Consider the following 17,574-nt stretch of genomic DNA (forward strand, 5'->3'; position numbering starts at 1 on the left):
TCAACTTTAATTTTTATGTGCAAGTAAATGAAGAGACACTTGAATGGGTACCTTTCAAACATCTGAGAATACGGAAGAAACGCAAAGAAACAGGGGAAGCACACAAGAGAGTTTTAAGTCTCTTGAATTCGTCCAGGGCTAAGGGCCCCCAATGTGGTATTAAAGACGTTATCAGAGCTTGTGCTTAAGAAATATTGGGCAGTTGACTAATTATCTGGAGAAACAAATCATAAATCTAATAATAAACTTATACTCAAAGTAATTTTAGTTTCTAATTTATTGGGGATTTCTCTTATTACATGGGTTTAGCTCTTTACCTCAGGAAACTAATGTGTTGAAAGCACAAATGCATGTGTAATATTATTACTTTTGCCAAATAAAAGAACAACTTTTTCCTGCAAGCACTGGCATCTTCTTTCTCCTTACTGTTTTCGTAGAGAAGCAAGACAGCATCACAGGGTAAAAAGAATTTGGGGCCATGAGTCAAAGACTTGGTTTCCAATGGCTGTGGACAAATAATTTCAACTCCTGGAACTCAGTTTCCCCTCAGGGGCTATTAATCCAGATGCTGGAGAGTCTCTTGAGTCCTTTCTAGCTCTAAGAGACTGATTTTAGAAAGCGAGGAGATGTTTCTGAGGAAGGATGAAGGAAATATAATGGAAGATGAGGGAAGCAAGAAGAGACAGAATGGAAGAAAAACCAAGTAAGATTTGAAGAACAAGCATCCTGGATATTATACTGTAAAGTCAACCTGTTCCCAGTTAAACTGCAGAAATGCTGAATGAACAGAAGAGAAAAGATAAAAAGCTCCGAAAAGTTAATTCATCAGCTGGGAGAAATGCACCCATACACTACACTGGAGAAAGGCAGGGGGCTGGAGGAACAAGGATGAGGAATGAAAAGATTCAGACACTGCCTAGCTAGCCCCCAAGGCATCCAGATGTGAGGTAGCTTTCCCTCCTCACTGGACTTGACCCTGAAGTCCAAAAAGCTAAAAGGGATTTTCACCGTGTGGGCTGCTCCCAAGAATGTGACTTAATAGTATCCTAGTTGCTTAATTTATCCAGAATTGTCTCTTAAACCCTTTGCAGTGTGCTTCATCAGGGATTTCAACATGATGAAAAAGCTCTGAAGATACTTTGATAAGTGAAGCTTAGAAATGTTTCTTTATTTTAAATCAACTCTTATTTTCACGGTCTAAACTGATTAGGATTCATTTCAGGCCATGTTATCTTTCAAAATATATTGGCGTTTTGGGGTTGTTGTTTTTTAGTATCCAGTGGCCAAACCCAGGGAAAGAATATTCTTGTTGAGCATATTAAATAGAATTCACAACCTCCTGTCTCCAGCACTGGCTTAGGAAATAGTGTCACTCAGATGCAGTCATCTATGCAACACACCAGGCCCTGAGCTCATGAGGGAGGGGGTGGTTGAGTAAACAGCAATTACAGTACCCAGCAATGGGGTGGTACAGCGTGCTGAGGGAGTTCATAGCAGGCTATTGTAAATGAGCTATGAGGGTGGCTTGGGCTAGGGTGGTGGCAGTGGAAGGGAAGAGTGGATAGACTCGAATTACATGTTGGAGGAAAAACTGACAAGAAAGGGCGATGGACTGCATAAGGAACATAGGGGAAAGGCTGTGTTTCTAGTTTGAGCAATTGTGTGGGCATTGGTACCCATTTACTGAGAAATCAGGAATTCAGTTTTGGGTATGTTCTCCAATAAGCTATCACTTCTAAATTAAGCTGTAACTCTTTTGAGGGATATGTGCATTTTAAAGAAGAAAGCTCTCAAGAATCAAAAAGGGTGAAGCTAGAGTGGCAGGCAGTTGGGTTGTCATTTTTTGTTGTTTTTTTTAATTGAGATATAATTGACATATAATGTTATATTAGTTTTCAGGTATAAAATATAATGATTCGATAGTTGTATGTATTGTGAAATGATCACCACAATAAGTCTAGTTAAGATCCATCTCCACACATAATTACAAATTTTTTCTTGTGATGAGAACTTTTAAGATCTACTCTCTTAGCAACTTTGAAATAAATTATATAGCATAACTAACTACAGTCATCATGCTGTACATTACGTCCCCAGGACTTACTCATGGGTTGTCACTTTTGACTCAAGGATTACCTACTCTGTCTGTGAATACTTGGGGCATAATGACGACATGTTATGGAGGTGAACACAGGCTCTAAGAGAAGGCCTGTGACACTTCTTTACCTCCTCTAGGCTAGAGACACATCTTCCTTTAAAAAAAAAATGTCCTCTGGTGCTAGGAACCTGAGGTTTGGTGGAGAATTTTCCGAGTGGCTCCTGACTACATCTTGACTCAAAAGGCTGGGTAAAATCCGTCTCACCCACAATGGCTTGTGATGAAGTAACCACCATTCTTCTCCCAAAGCAGTGCCTCCCAGCTCCGTTCTCCATCCTTCCCAGCCCTGCTCTGTGACCAAGGACACTGACCCCTTCTGGTGAGAGGGCGGTAGGAGACAGGGGTCAGGCTTTCTTCTCCTCCCTCCCTGCTCAGTTAGCTGTGATGTGCCACATACATGTAGGACTCCCCTCAGGTGGCCCCTCTTTCACACTGCAGCTCTCACCAGGTTCCAATACCACTCTTTTCTCCCCTTTCCCCTCCAGCCCGAGCGGGAAATAACGGCTTCCTGCTCGTGCCACACCCTGCGTGCCTCGTTCGTTTCCTTCAGCCTGTCATACCTCTGGAGGTAATCTATTTATTAAAGTCTCCTCCTTGAACGATCTGTGGTGAGTTTTGTTTCCCGTGGGGAACCTGACTGATACCCCACTGACACTCATTTTCAAAATGAATCTATTAAAAGAGACCTTGAGTAGTGCCTTCCGCGGTCCCCCGATCTGTCTCTTGCTTCAACAGTGTTTGGACGGAACAGACCCAGGGACCCCCCTTCTTCCAGCCTCTGACCACCCTCCAACCCCTTTTCCACTCAACCTTGGGAACCAACTCACCCATTCATGGCCTCCCAGACCAGCCAACACCGCGTTTTGAGCTTCACTCCTTATTACTGAGCAACCACGAGCTCCCAGGTTCGTCAGAATTATTCCACCGACGTGGAGGCCGCAGTCAAGCGCCTGATCCACCTGCACCTGCGGGCCGCCTACACCTACCTCTCTCTGGGCGTCTGTTTCCACCCTGACGACGTGGCTCTGGAGGGCGTGAGCCACTTCTTCCGCGAGGGGAGAAGCACAAGGGCGCCGAACGTCTCTTGCAGATGCAAAACCAGCCTGGCGGTCGCACCCTCTTCAGGACCTGCAGAAGCCTCCCCAAGGTGAGGGGAGTAAAACAGGGTGCCATGGAAGCCGTCGTGGAGAAGAACCTGAACCAGGCTCTTTTGGAACCGCAGGCCCTGGGTGCTGCCGGCGCAGACTCCCATCTCTGAGTTCGGGGAGAACCACTTCCTGGATGAAGAGGTGAAACTCATCCAGAAGATGGGCGACCACCGGACTAACCACAGGCTGGCCAGCCCCCGGGCCGGGCTTGGCCCTGAAAGGCCTGCCCTCAAGCATGACTATAGGAGCCTTCGGAGCCCAGAGGCCTTTGAGGGGCCCCTCTGCATGCCCTTGGCGATGGGCCTGAGCCTCTCCCTGAAACGACTAGGGAGCCTTCTAACCACCCCGGAGCCCTCTCCCACGCCATGTAACTAGTTGAAACAATAAAGCTTTTCGCAGCAAAAATAAATTTAAAAATAATAAAGATCTTGAGTTAATAGAGTATATTTCCTTCACAGCTTCAGAGTATTGCTTAAAGTATGGGCTTTGGAGTCATGCAGATTTGTTCTTATTGTGTGATTCTAGGTATGCCTAACCTTTTTCTCTAAGTATCAGTTTTCTCAGCCAGAAAATGGAGCTAAAAAACCGCACTTAATTTATTTAGCATATAAGATTGTTGTTGGGATTAAATGAGATAATGTTTGCAAACTACTTAGCACAGCACAAAGCTTAAAACATAGAAGACTGTTGGAGCCCTTCTTTTTATTATTATCTTTAAGTATATTTCAATTTTTAAACTATCAGAGAATGCATGTTTATCTCTCTATTTGTACAATGTTTCTTATTTGTAAAACTAAAAGCTAAATGCATTATAGGACATTATTATTTTACTAATATGGACATTGAAGTAGCAATCTACCAATTTTGTCTTCCAAACGTGTTTCTTTTCTTAAGGAACTGTTCCCCTGCCACTCTGTGATTGTGTAGTGGGAGGAGCAGCCAAGCAGAGCTCCTTAGGCCCAGCCAATCACAGTACCTCATCCTCTTAGGCACAGTGATTGGTCCAGAAATGGGCATGTGCCCGGGCCTAGGCCAATTAAAGCCTTTTTCTATGTGGAGCTTGAGGAAATAGGGTCTTGCTTTTCTGAGGTATGTGAATGGGGCCTGCCAGCAGCCACTTTTTTTTTCTTTTTTCACTACATAGAGAATACCTGCCTGCAGTAGAAAAGAATAAAGACAACATTGACAAGTGGGTGGGGGCTGCCTATGGCAACCTTTGAGTTCCCAAGTTTAGTCAAACCAGAAGCTAGATCAATTCCCAGACTTCCCAGCTATGTAATCCAATCAATCTTCTTTTATGCTTAAGCTAGTTGGAGTTGGGTTTCTGTCAGGTGTAATCAAAACAAGTCTGAACTAAGAAAAAAGAAAGAAAGAAGTTAAATAACATGCTCTTTTGTTAGAAATAGACTTAATAAACTTCTAGGAGTCCACAGTAAATTCAATCGAATGAATGCATAAGGAGATTGATAGTTAAGAAATGTTTATCAGCAAACAGTGGACAAATCAAAGCTGTTTACAAGAATGTTGAGGAAACCAGTTTTGTTCTGTTTGCTGTCTTCCTTCTTACACTGGTAGTTTTTGCTTTTGAAATTGTAAGAGGAAGAAAAACAGTAAGATGAGTCAGTCAACGGAGAATAGATTGAGGCAGTAAAGGGAGGAATGGAAACAGTGATGCAGAGAGAATGGTGAGAGATGGCATGGCGTATCAGAGAGCTCTAGTCTGGGAGGGGACCTGGGTCGCTGCCGTGGCTGTGCCACTACCCTCTGTCTGCTTGGGTAAAACACTCTGACCAGTTGTAATTTCCATGCCTAAGAAATGAGGAGGCCTGAAATAAAGGATGGTTAAGGTGCCTCTCGGTTCTAACAGTCTGTCATTCTAGCATATCCCCTATTTCTAGCAGAAAAATGAAGGAACCAAGGGAATAGGGTGCATCACTGTTGGAGTCACAGCTGTCAAGAAAGTGACCTCAAGTTTCCCAAAAGGTACAGCTCAGATGGCAGCTGCCCCAACCAGCCTCAGATCATCCCATGGGCAATTGAGACTCTGACTTTTCTCTTGAGGGGTCAAAACGTGGTCAACAAGTACTAGGCTAGGGATGGGGGTAGATCCAAGGCAGGACTCCTTGGTTATAATTCATTAAATAATTCATCTAATTGCTTAGGCAGAGAGGGCGGAACCAACTTAATCTTCCTCTTCCCTCCCCACCCTCTTCCCGACCACTGAGGAATCCTGACACACACTAAATCCTATCCAGAGGAACACACCTGGAACCCATCCAACTAGCAACTGCAGCCTGCGCAGCAGAGACCTGAGCAAACCAGTTTCACACAGGAAAATTCAATAGCCTGTTATTATCAGAGCCAGGGAGGCAGCGGAGGTGCAGTTCCTTTTATCAGCGATAAGTAGGAGGAGAGGAGAGAATGGAAAGAAGTGGTGAATAAACACATGAGGAAAGGAAGCTCTACCAAAGTGTGCTTCTGGTCAAAAGTTGGGGTTGAAGGGGAGTATGTGAGAAGGCATTTTTTTTTCCCTAGTTCTTTTAAACATTTTCCCCATTTCTGTCAAAAATGGGCAACAAGAACTTTCTTGGTTCTTAGAGTTCTGAAAAGTGAGATTTGGCACACAGTAGGTGCTCACAAAAATATTTATTGATTAAGTCAACAAATGGATGGATAAATCTGTTGGTCACCATGCTGACTCCCTTTCACAAACCACAAAAATGGATTTTGCTCCATAGGAAAGAAGGAATTATAAGGATTACGGGCTCCTTACAGGCTCAGCTGAGGCTGACTTTCCCCACTCCAGACCATCCAGGCAGGGTTATAATGAGTTATATCACACAAAGGTATTTCCTTCAGTCAAGGAGCAATTATTGAGCCCTTCTTATGGGCCCAGGGCCACGTAGATGTTAGTCCCTGACTTCTGAGAGCTTGCAGTCTAATTGAAGAGACAGCATGAGCCCATATAGAACAATGGTATAAATCATGTAAGTCATAATCAGCCTTGAGTAACGTAGGGAGAACTATAACTGTAATTAAAAGTTCAAAAAAAAATAAAGAGAATGAGTGGGGCTGGAATAGCCCAGAAAGCTCCTCTGAAGTGGGATTTGACTTTGACACAGAGAACAGGCAAATGTTCACTCACCTGGGGGAACTTGGGTTAATTCTCTGAATTCTGATCCCGCCTGAGTCATTCAGTGCTCTTTTCCAGATGCATGGCCAAGCCCCCTTCCATCTTTCCTCCACAGTCTGCATGGCAGATGACATTTCTATCACTATTAGAGCAGAGGGGGCTTCACAAAGAGCAGTGCCATTTGAGTGCTGACGAGGCCAACAGGTTTGATTCTGAATGTTGTTGTTGCTGCCAGGTTGTAACCTAGACGTATAAATTTGCTGCTTCAAATGTTCCATTGGGAGAATCGGCTGGGGAATGCTAATCCTAAGTAAAACCATCTTGATTACAGAGGAAGGAACAACAACAGCCATATAGTGTAACTGCTGAACCTACCTTACCATAAAACACAAAGCGGCATTAAAGTTTCCTGCCTACAATGCCATGGTTTAAGCAGTTAATCTTATTTTAGCTGAATGGCATGTTCATTACAGCAAATAAATAGGTAATGTGTGGGATTGCTGAAAGATAAATTAAACCAATTATGGGCATCATGTTGATTTATTTTTAACCAATTTAACTTGGTGTTTTTCAGCAGTCAGATCTAATATACACTCATTTAGCAGAGATTAAGCAGATGGGACTCTTGCCCAGAAAAGGTATTATATATGACTTGAGATGCTAGTTTTAAGGGCAGCAATCCATGATACTCAGGACTGGCTCTGCCTGGAATCATCGGGGCTTAAATTGCAGGGTTCCTGACTGGTAAGGTAGCACCTCTCTTTTCCCATTAATTAGTGATGGTTTCACCATTTAAGCTTTCGTGGGCAGCTGACAGACTTCAATTCATGGTCTTAAACATCCTTCTGCAATGACCTGCTACAAAGACACCTTCCAACACAATGTGTAGCTCAGAAATATATTTTATCTCACTTACATGTGCTTTCCTCCAACAGGTATTACTGACTCCAAAAATCATTCATTGAACTAGGAGTACAAGAGGAAAGGAGATATAGTCCCTGAACTGGAGAAGATTACAATCTAGTTAGAGAGGAGGGATAATAATCACAGACATAGGAACCTAGGAAACGAGGTGAAAGGGTGTACAATCAGGTGCCAAACTGCATGGGGCAATTTGTGTATAGCACAGTCCATACGGAAAAGGACTAGTTCTTACTGAGCAGTATGAAGTTCTAGGCATTGGGCACTGCCCCGCAGGCTCTCCCTTTACTTAATCTCATTTAATTTGCACAATCATCTTGTGAGACCAGTATTATTGCCTCCCACTTCACAGATGTGGAAGTGAAGGCTCAGAGAAGTAAACTGCTTGTCCAAGGAAAGGGAAAAGCAGAAATTTGAAACCAGGTCTGATTTGAAAGCCCTTGCTTTTTCCTTTATGGCAAATTACTTCTTTAAGAAATATAAAAAGTCAAGAGCAGAAGAGAATCATAAAAGATGTCATGAAAAGAGTGGAATTGGATCTGAGTCAGATTATACTGTCAATGAAACTTGAAAACAACAAAATTCTTTACCAGCACCCACTTGACAGTCATTCTACTTCCAGGAACAGCCTAACGCAAGAAACTTCTTTCCAGGCAATGTGATGGTCTTACAACATTTTAACTCCAAGAATCTCCTCTTGACTTTTATGCCGTTGTTATTTTCATTCTCTCTATACGTAATCGTTTAAACTGCACAGGGCATTATTTTATATACAGTCAATATTTATTTAGATTTATGTGTTTTATCCTTTCATCAATCTTTTCTTCTTGCTCCTCTGACTTTCCATTTAGGTTCATTTTGCTTCTGCCTGAAGACCTGTCTTCAGTATTTCCTTTAATGCAGGACTTCTTGTGATAATTCTCTGTCTTTATGTCCAGACATGTCTTTATTTCCCTTTTCATTTTGAAGAACATTTTTTGTTGGGCATAGAATTCTAGATTGTCAGTTACTTTCTTCTAGCACTTTGAGAATATTCCATTTGCCTTCTGGCTTTCATGTCTCTTGAGAAACCAGCATTAAGTTTAACTATTGCTCTTCTGAAGGTAATATCGTTTTTCTCTAGCTGGTCTGTAAAATTTTCTCTTTGGTCTTCATTTACTACGAATGTGACTAGGTTTTTTCAGTTTAAGTTCTGCTTGGGCTTAATTTATGACAGTATTTTTCACCAGCTTTAGAAAATTCTCAGCTGTTCTCTTTTCAAAAATTGCTTCTGTCCCATTTTCTCTCTGCTTTAGGAACTCTAAACACATTTATATTAAATTTTCTTACTGTATTCCCTATATCTCTTACACCCCCATCTGCACTTCTAAACTTTTTTCTCTCCATCTTTCCTTCTGGAGATACTCTTCTAATATATTAATTCTCTTCAACTATGTCTTACTTGCTATAAAACGCTTCCACTGAGTTAATTTCACTATTATATTTTTTGGTTTGGGATTTGGTTCCTTTTTATGGTTTCCATACCATAATTATCAATTTTGTTCTTCGTTTTATTTCTTTGAACCTGGAGGAGTGGTACAAAACCTTCCTGTTCCCTGGTCCCAGGAAAAGATTGGCTGTGGTAAAGTTGAAGCAAAAGCCATAAGATGCTGGAAAGGGGCAGGGAACACACTTGTGACCAGAATCCTGCACTGATACAAAGCATAGGTCTGCTGCTACTGAGAGAGGGACAGGAAACTCACTCTCATTTTAGAACACCCCACCCCCAACCCTAAAGCTCAAGAGCCCAGAGTCTGCATGAGACTGATGCTAGAGGGGAGAAACACTGCCTACCCCAACCACAGCCTTGTACAAAGAAATAAGCAACAGATCTACAGCTGAGGGACGGGCAGGATCACAGAGAGGATCCCACTTGTAGCACAGGTGTACAGTCTGCTGAGAGCCGAGAAAAACTCTCTGGCATTCCACTCACTAATGTAGCAGCAGTCCACCACTGGAGGAATTTAAAATCTGTGGTATACTGAAGGTAAAAATATCAGCAATAAAATTCAAATCCAGATCAACTACTAATTGGAGTTACTTGGTCCCCTCATACTGATGGCTGATAGAAGGAGAGGTTTGCCCCTTTGCAGGTATAAATACTGTTTACCCCAGTTTCTACTGTTCTTTGAAATTCAACATCTGGCATTCAATTAAAAATTATAAGATACATTAAAAAGCAAGAAAAAATGACAATGACCCACTGTCAAGAGAGAAAGTAAACAGAACTAGATCCTGAGTTGGCCCAGATATTACCACTATCCAAAAGGAACTTTAAAATAACTGTGATTAAAATGCCAAAGGATCTAGTAGAACGGGTGGACAGCATGCAAAAACTGATGGGGAATTTCAGCAGAGATAGAACTATAAACAAAGAGACATAAATGAAAATTCTAGAAATAAAAATATAATATCAAGAGATAAAGAAGCACTTTGATAGGCTTATCAGCAGGACCGTACACAGCACAGGAAAGAATCAGTGAACATGAAGCAGGTCAACAAAAATTATCTAAACTGAAACACAAACAGCAAGAGAGTGAAAATAAAACAGAAGAGTGCATCCAATAGAGCTGCGGGACAATCTCAAATAGTCTAACATAAATCTAATTGAATCCCAGAAGGAGGGGGTGGGCTCATGAAGGGCAGAAGAATATTTGATGGTATAACGGCGGAGGATTTGCCAAAATTAATGAAAGACATGAAACGATCCAAGAGGCTCAGAGAATCCCAAGCAGAATAAATACAAAAAAAACACACCTAGAAACATCATAGAACAACTGCTGAAAATCAGAAATTAAGAGGAAATCTTGAAGGCAGCCAGAAAATAGATAAAAATATTACATATGGAAAAACAAATATAAGAATTATAGCAGACCTCTCATTAGAAATTTTGCAAGCCAGAAGGCAATGGAGTGATTTCTTTAAAGTACTGGAAAACTCAGACTTCACAATCCCATCAGGTCACTTGAAGTTTTGGTCAACACCAAAGCTGATCGAGGCTAAGAAGAAAAATGGGAACAAGAGGAAATGGCAGGACTTAGATGCAAAAAGCTGGGATGGACAGAAGAGCCAGAAGTGATGTGGATATGCCTCTTGAAATCAGATTATCAATAAACAAGGACCCCAACCCAAAAAGCACTTTCCAGAGCCTGACCAGGTCAGACTGCATTCTCTAAGTCACTTTCAGCAAAACTGTAGTGCCCATCCACGTACTTACTCTGTGTGTTTCAAAGACGTGGTGCGTGGTGCAGATTCGGTGATAATAGCCAAACCACAAAGGACAGTTCCTATGATTGAATCTATTGTGGTATCAGGAGACAGAAGGGAAAACAGCAAACAATCTCCTGATACAAAGGACATAAACCTAAAAAGAGGAGCCAAATGAGCTAAATAGTCATTTCACGCTGCTCCTGAGATGTTGGGTTGGAGCAAGGAGTAAGTCCTGAGTGGATGGTGGGCAAAAGGTGCCAAGCGTGCCATCAAGGAGAGCTTTAGCCCCTTCCTAATAGTCATCATTTCCCAAAAGCCTCCCCCAGGAAGTATACAATCTAGTAATACAGTGAATTTGCCATGCACATACAGCTTCGAGACAAGTGACCCCCAAACCCCCTTTTCCATGTAGATTGCATTCCTGGGTCCCTCCTACATACGCATTTGGTAATCACAGGGTGGAGGTGTGAGGGGAGAGGAGATTCAATCTGGAGATTCTCCTTCTTCACCCACCCTCTTTGTATCCTTATGCTAGCTATTTGCCCACACCACAGTAATTCATTCTTCAAATCTATAGGAGAAAAGCAAGGAGAGAAGTCATGTATGTAAGTGTTGGGGGTGGATGCTGGATTTTGAGTGGTAAAGAGTCCCTGGGTTGTACAAATAAACACTGTGCCTTAGTTAGTGGAAAACAGCCAGGATCTAAAGAGGATTTAAAAAAGCTAAGGTCAAGCCCTTTGTATCTCAGCTCCTATTACATTACTGGTAATAGCACTATAAATGAATGTAGAAAAATGAGGTACTAATAGGAGAGAGAAAAGGGAAGAAATAGCTCTGGTCCCCTCTGGAAACGGGAATGACTGCAAGACCTCTACCTCTGAAGGCACACAATGCAGTGAGAAGGAACCTTCTCCTAACTTACTCAGATTCGGAGAAGTGAGAACAGGATAAGGTAATCATTTTCAATCCTACCTATCTACACTGCAGTGGTCTACAATTATCCTAGAAATTACAATTGTTGAAATGTTTTTCACTTCCAATGCTATTGGGCAAATTTTTTGGATACAATCCTGATATCTAAGTTAAGACAATAGAGGAATTACTACAATATCTAGCTAAAATGGGCTTATTATTCCTTTTAAAGGTCTGAAATACTTTGATTGCATTTGGGTACTGAGATGGAGTTTTTAAAAATACCTGTTTATCATAGGAAAAACAGGTTTTAAAATCATTATTGAAAACCTCCATATACTTTAAGAAGCATGAGTCAGTTGTATAATCTTTTTAAAAGCGCTCAAGTTCCAAGGAGACAAAGAAACTTACTGGTCATTAAATGTATTATATGTATGACTGATGTTTATTATACCCAATGTAATAGTTTAGAACAAGCAAACTTGGTAGAGTTGTAACTTTTATGTGCTACATGTATAATTCAGCATAGGCCAAAGCCCTTTTTATAGTCAATATGATCACTTTATGAAATTTTCACAAGATAAGCAGAGTGGAGCAGTGAGAAAATATTTGATTAGGCATCTCAAGTCTCAGTTTTAGAGTTGTCTATCAAACAATGGCTCAGTCATAAAACGGAGCTCTGTGATGTTCTGCTTCCTTAGTTAAGCTAGGAAATAAGTGATACATCTTTTAGAGGGAATCCATACAGTAGAGAGAAGGCTGGATTCAGTGGAAATGAGTCCATTCAGTTCTAGGATTCCAGGACCAGGTGATCTCTAAGATTTCGTCTAGCTCAGAAAATAAATGTACTTGGAACATAATTTTTGCTATCTTAAGTTATTACATAGGTTACAAATATATTTTTGCTCTAACAATTTATTGCTTGTGAGGTCTACTGTTTATCTGATGTCAAGACTTTGGTCAGAAATGCAACCCAACTCTTAACACAATGTTGTTCTACACACGACTAGCAATAAATTGTTTCTGGAAAAACGTTCCACTTCATAAGGAGTACGTTGCAGTAAAAAGTACAGCCCATCCATGACTCATTAGAAAATACTGGTTCCCTTAGAAGTAACGTTTACCAACTAAATTCTGCTGTTATTCATTGATTTAGAGGTAAGCTTTGAGACAGCTGATGCGATTCCTACCACTCAAATCCAACAACAAAAAAGTCCAAAAGAACATTTTTATTTGCAGCAAAATTATAAGATAGATGGTACTTTTCAAGTAGGCATTTAAACTCTATTACCTGAAAAACTGTAATGTGATGCTTAATGACATCCGAAGTTTTAAAAAATGTATTTAGAAATCAAATACGGCACTGCAGTTTCCTTAAGCTATGTCCTTTATTTCAAAGTGTCAAAAAAACTAAAGATGTTCTTGTGCACACACATATGCTATGTGTCGAAGAATTCAGAACTATGCAAAGAACTTTTCAATATAACTGAAATATGACAGATTTACACACTTCAGCGTAGTGCTTAGTATTTATTTTTGAAATCTATTGCTTATGCTACTTCTAAAGAGCAATGACTCAACCAGAAAAATAGTAAAGGCTGCCTTTTCTTTTTTAAAGTGCTCATTAGCAAACATATCCAAAAGCAATGGCTTTTAAAAAATGCATACTATTCAAAAGTGCTGAGAGTCACTACTTACAGAATTGAATATGCCATTTTGTACCTTTGCACACGGGTCAAGTGGTTTTATCTGCATTAATTCAAGATTGCTTTCAATGACCTTCAGCTATATGCTTCCAATCAAGAGAGTGCTATTAGTTATCAGCAGCAGGAACAGTAAGGACAAAACAAATCCAGCACATGTTTAATGGATCACAGCAGACTAGGAAAACTGTAACCACTTGTGGATATGTTACATATCCAAGGATGAGCCTTCTTCTGCTTATATGGTAAACATTAAAAAAATAATAGTAAAAACACTTTCTTGTCTCACTATAGAGCATTTTACAGTACACGAAGGTATTCAAATTCTCATACCATTTAACCAAACTCTTGTTTCTATATAGAGTACCCTTCATAATATCAACATTTAAAACAAAGCCTATTTCCACCAAGAAAGCAAGAAGGAATTAACAAATGAAATTCACTAAAAACCTGAAGGGAAAAACTGTAAACAATTCTGAAATGAAGCTTTTTAAAAAGATTGACACAAATATTCCAAAATAGAATGTTTTCTGAGACTGAAATATTTAACTTCATATCAATCATATCATTTTTATCTGATTTAAATAATTTAGAAAAAAAATAAGCATCATCTTAACCTAACTGCTTTCCATATCAGGCTCTCACTCTGACTCATGCCCCTAATACAAACCATTTAACAGTCGTAAGTGAGCTTCCCCTCAGGTCTCTATTTTCTAAACCTTACGCTACCTTTACTCCTCCATTCTCTCCTCTCCAAAAAATCCTCTTACATCTCAAGAGAAAATCTCCATTTAAATACAGTGTGACAATGCGACATTTGATTTAAAGTAGTAATAAATTATAAATTGCCAAATAACTTAATGTAATTCACAATGCAAATCCCTGGTATAAAAAAGAATCCAACTTGCCCTGAATATAAGAAAGCAGTCCAGTGATTTAAAATTTCTTATGAAACAAAGGCAAAAATAAGGTGGAAAATACTATTTATAAAAGTCAAGTAAGAAACCAGTTACCATAAATCTTTTTACAAAGATAAATGTAATGTGCCTTCCCACTTCTAAAAATTCTTCGGGAGGTTTATAATTAGTGGTTTCAAAAATGACTAAGGAAACTAGAGATTGAATTACATATTATTTATAATGTATGACATATTAAATATATATGTGACAATAATACTGCAATGGTAATTTAAATTAATCTTTGGACCTGCTACTTTTTGGCAAGTATATTTCTTGTTCAAAGTCTTTGCTACAACTGATTAATTTTTAAATATTAGTTTTCAAAAACATTGCCACTTGCTATATCATGTTAAAAAGGAAATACCAGAACTCAAATAGTAATAATATGCCTACAAAATAACACAATGATTGTTCTTGCATCTTTTGTTATTTTAACAAATACACTTTAAAATAGACAACATTGCTATGCCTGTAAATTAAAAATACCCAAACCCTTGAAAGGGGGTGGAAAAGAAAAATTGAAAATTCTTATTTAAAAATAAATCTGAAGTCCTTGCATTTCTTAAGAACTTTATCTTCTTTTGGACCAAGCTGTGTCTTCCACCATTCATCAATGGAATATGATGTTAATTCTCCATTTTGTAGGTTTCAGTTCGAATTTTCTTGAATGTTTGCAAAGCTGGTACTGGACTTGAGACGTTTGGCTATAGAAATCAAAAGTATTAAACTTTAACTTAAATTTAATTCTCTAAGATGATTATTCACTATTTTTATGTAAACTATAGTATTCATCTATTACTTCTATGTTTGAATCAGAATAGATTAAGTCTTCTAAGTAGACTTAGGTAGTAGAGGTATGTACCGTGTCTACTTTTTTTCTGCCACCCTCAGAAATACCTAACTTTGCTAGAATAGAAGCTGTATATGACTTTGTTAAAAGCAGCACCAAATAAAACATATTGAACATAACAATCTTAGATATGTAATATAGGTGGAAGTACTCAAAAAATAGAAGTGCTATAAGGTATAGTAATAAAATTACATATTCAAAAGTCTAAGAAATCTAAATTTCTCTTCAAAGAAGTCAGTGAAAGAACTCTGTAATGTTAAGAAAACACATTTAAATGGCTTATGAAGAAAAGTGAGTTGTATATTACACACATACACAAATGCATACACAAACATATATGGCTTCTAATAAAATATGCAGACTCAATTTTGATTAGGATGCTAATGGGACTGAGTCATTAGAGTTAATAAAGAAAATCATGGCTATTTGGCTAGGTAATATGTTTTGTACTTACAGTTAAACATGAACGTTTCTCATGTTCCTGACATGAAAAACAATGGTGCCATGGGCAAAGTACCTTACATTGGATAAGTAGGAATCTCCCTACCTTAGAGGTTCTGAACACTGAAGTGGAGGTTATGATTTAGAAGGTCTGCATTGGAACCCAGGCATCTGGGCTGTTTGTTTGTTTGTTTGCCTTTGTTTTAAGCTCTGCAGACAACTCTGATATATGGTCAAGGGGGAGAACCACTGTTTCTACCAGGTTCTCCCCTGACCACCACTCTCAGTGCAAGATGACAACATGAATTCCTAAACTAGGTGTTGCTTCAGCCTAAACTAAAAACCAGCTTAAGCTGAAACTCTACTTCTTTAGCCTTCAGTGGACTTGGAAGGCAAACTAAATCAAAAAACTTTTTTCAATTATGTTGTTTAAAATTATTTTAAGTAAAATTATTAATCTAGTTTCTTACTAATTATCAAATTTATTAAATTAACCAGCAACATCAATGAGTTATACAACTTCCTTGCTTCCTTATTCTCTGATAAATCCCTACCTCCTTCAAAATTTTACCCCCGACATCATGTAATTGTGAATTCTGACACCTGCAGAGGTGACACCTGCAGATAAGTCTGACACCTGCAGACTTATCCTCCTCTGTGGTCCAACCACACAGTACATACCTCTACCGTATCTACTGTAATAACTGGATTATGGTCAGTGGGTTCTTTGAGGGCAAGCACAGTAAGTCCTCACTTAACATCGTCCATAGGTTCTGCTACTTTAAGAGAAACAATATACAACAAAACCAATTTTACCAGAGGCTAACTGATATAAACAAGAGTTGAGTTCCTACGACATCTCATCAATAGCATCTCATCGATGTTATAATGAAACGACTATGTTATTCGAGGACTTGCTGTATTGTGTGTTGTTCCTTTTTTTAATCCCTACTTCCTATCACAGGCCTTGATACATGGGGGCATATAAAATGATGGCATAAAGAAAAGTAAATAAAAACGTCATGACATAACAGCACAATAACTATTTTCTTACACTAGCATTTCCTTAAATTCATAATTTAATTTAGAAACAATACTTCAGGGAAATATTAACAGGTATTATGCAAAAGTTCTACTGTCAAGTTTTAGGAATGTAATCTCAGAGGCTTAATTTATATTCAGCTACCTTATGAAGCATGTAAAAAAATTCACAGGACTAGTATTTTTAGGACTAGTAAATTTGTTGAATGAAAACATACTTAATGTTAGCATTTGTCTAGGAAATGCTAACATTAATATGTTTTTATTCAACAAATTTTTTTGAGACCCTACTATGTATGGGTCAGGTACTTTCTAGATGCAGGTGATACATAGATGAACAAGACAAACAAAATCCATGTTCTGATGGTACTTACAGTTGACTCAGGGAAGACAAAAAAGGTAGAAAATAAATGAAAAATTTTAAAAGTACCATTATAAGAAAGATGTTACAGAAGAATTGAAAGAAGGGTGTATTCTTAAGTGGGGGGGGCGTCATAAAAGGTCTCTTAGTAAGTAACCTTTGACCTAAGACCCAGCTGACAAGGCACTAGTCAAGGAAAGTGGGGCAGGAAAGTACAAGAGCCCCAGAGAAGGGAAGCATGAATGAGTTGGGTATGAGACAGGCACACAAAGAAGGCCAGAATGTCTACATACACCTCATAAGCATGGAGAGGAGTGGATGCAATAGGTTAGAAAAGTAATGGGGGCCAGGTCACACACAGCTTGGAGAGTGGACCCTGAAAATAAGTTTGAATTTATTCTAGGTGCAACAGGGATACATGAAGGGTTTCAAGTTGGAGAAGAGCACAGTAAAATTTGCATTTAAAAATGTACTCCAGCCACTACATGGAGAATAGATTGTAGAGGTCAACACATGGAAGCAGGGGTACCAGTTACAAGACTCCTGCATTAGTGCAGGTAAGAGATGATGGTGGCCTGGACTAGGGTATTACCAGCGCAGGTAGAAAAAAGACAATTTGAGATATATTTTTGGAAGTAGTGTTGGCAGTACTTGTGGATAAATTGAAAAGGGGTGGGGAAAGGAATGGGGGAATGAGG

The 17,574-nt window shown here is 39.3% G+C and overlaps 2 protein-coding genes and 1 long non-coding RNA gene across 4 annotated transcripts in view; 2 read left to right on the plus strand and 1 right to left on the minus strand.

Moving 5' to 3' along the window:
* Positions 1-2,726, plus strand: part of LOC141571693 (uncharacterized) — a 29,754-nt gene extending 27,028 nt beyond the window's left edge. For both annotated transcript variants that reach the window (XR_012496710.1, XR_012496709.1), the window contains exon 3: positions 2,644-2,726. This is a non-coding gene — a long non-coding RNA (uncharacterized LOC141571693). The remainder of the gene's footprint in view (positions 1-2,643) is intronic.
* Positions 2,727-2,824: 98 nt separating this feature from the next.
* On the plus strand, positions 2,825-3,750 carry LOC109449061 (ferritin light chain). The gene is given in 4 exon segments (XM_074333952.1): positions 2,825-2,894; positions 3,047-3,211; positions 3,214-3,412; positions 3,414-3,750. Coding segments are annotated over 4 exon segments (702 nt in total). The 3' UTR covers positions 3,682-3,750.
* An 8,985-nt stretch (positions 3,751-12,735) lies between these two features.
* The window catches only part of OSTM1 (osteoclastogenesis associated transmembrane protein 1), a 28,726-nt gene continuing 23,887 nt past the window's right edge, over positions 12,736-17,574 (minus strand). Inside the window, exon 6 of the mRNA XM_019735071.2 lies at positions 12,736-14,887. Within this exon, the coding sequence (XP_019590630.2) occupies positions 14,832-14,887 (56 nt within the window). The 3' untranslated portion in view covers positions 12,736-14,831. The remainder of the gene's footprint in view (positions 14,888-17,574) is intronic.

The sequence above is a fragment of the Rhinolophus sinicus genome, linkage group LG05 (assembly GCF_036562045.2).
Source record: "Rhinolophus sinicus isolate RSC01 linkage group LG05, ASM3656204v1, whole genome shotgun sequence".
Taxonomy (NCBI): domain Eukaryota; kingdom Metazoa; phylum Chordata; class Mammalia; order Chiroptera; family Rhinolophidae; genus Rhinolophus; species Rhinolophus sinicus.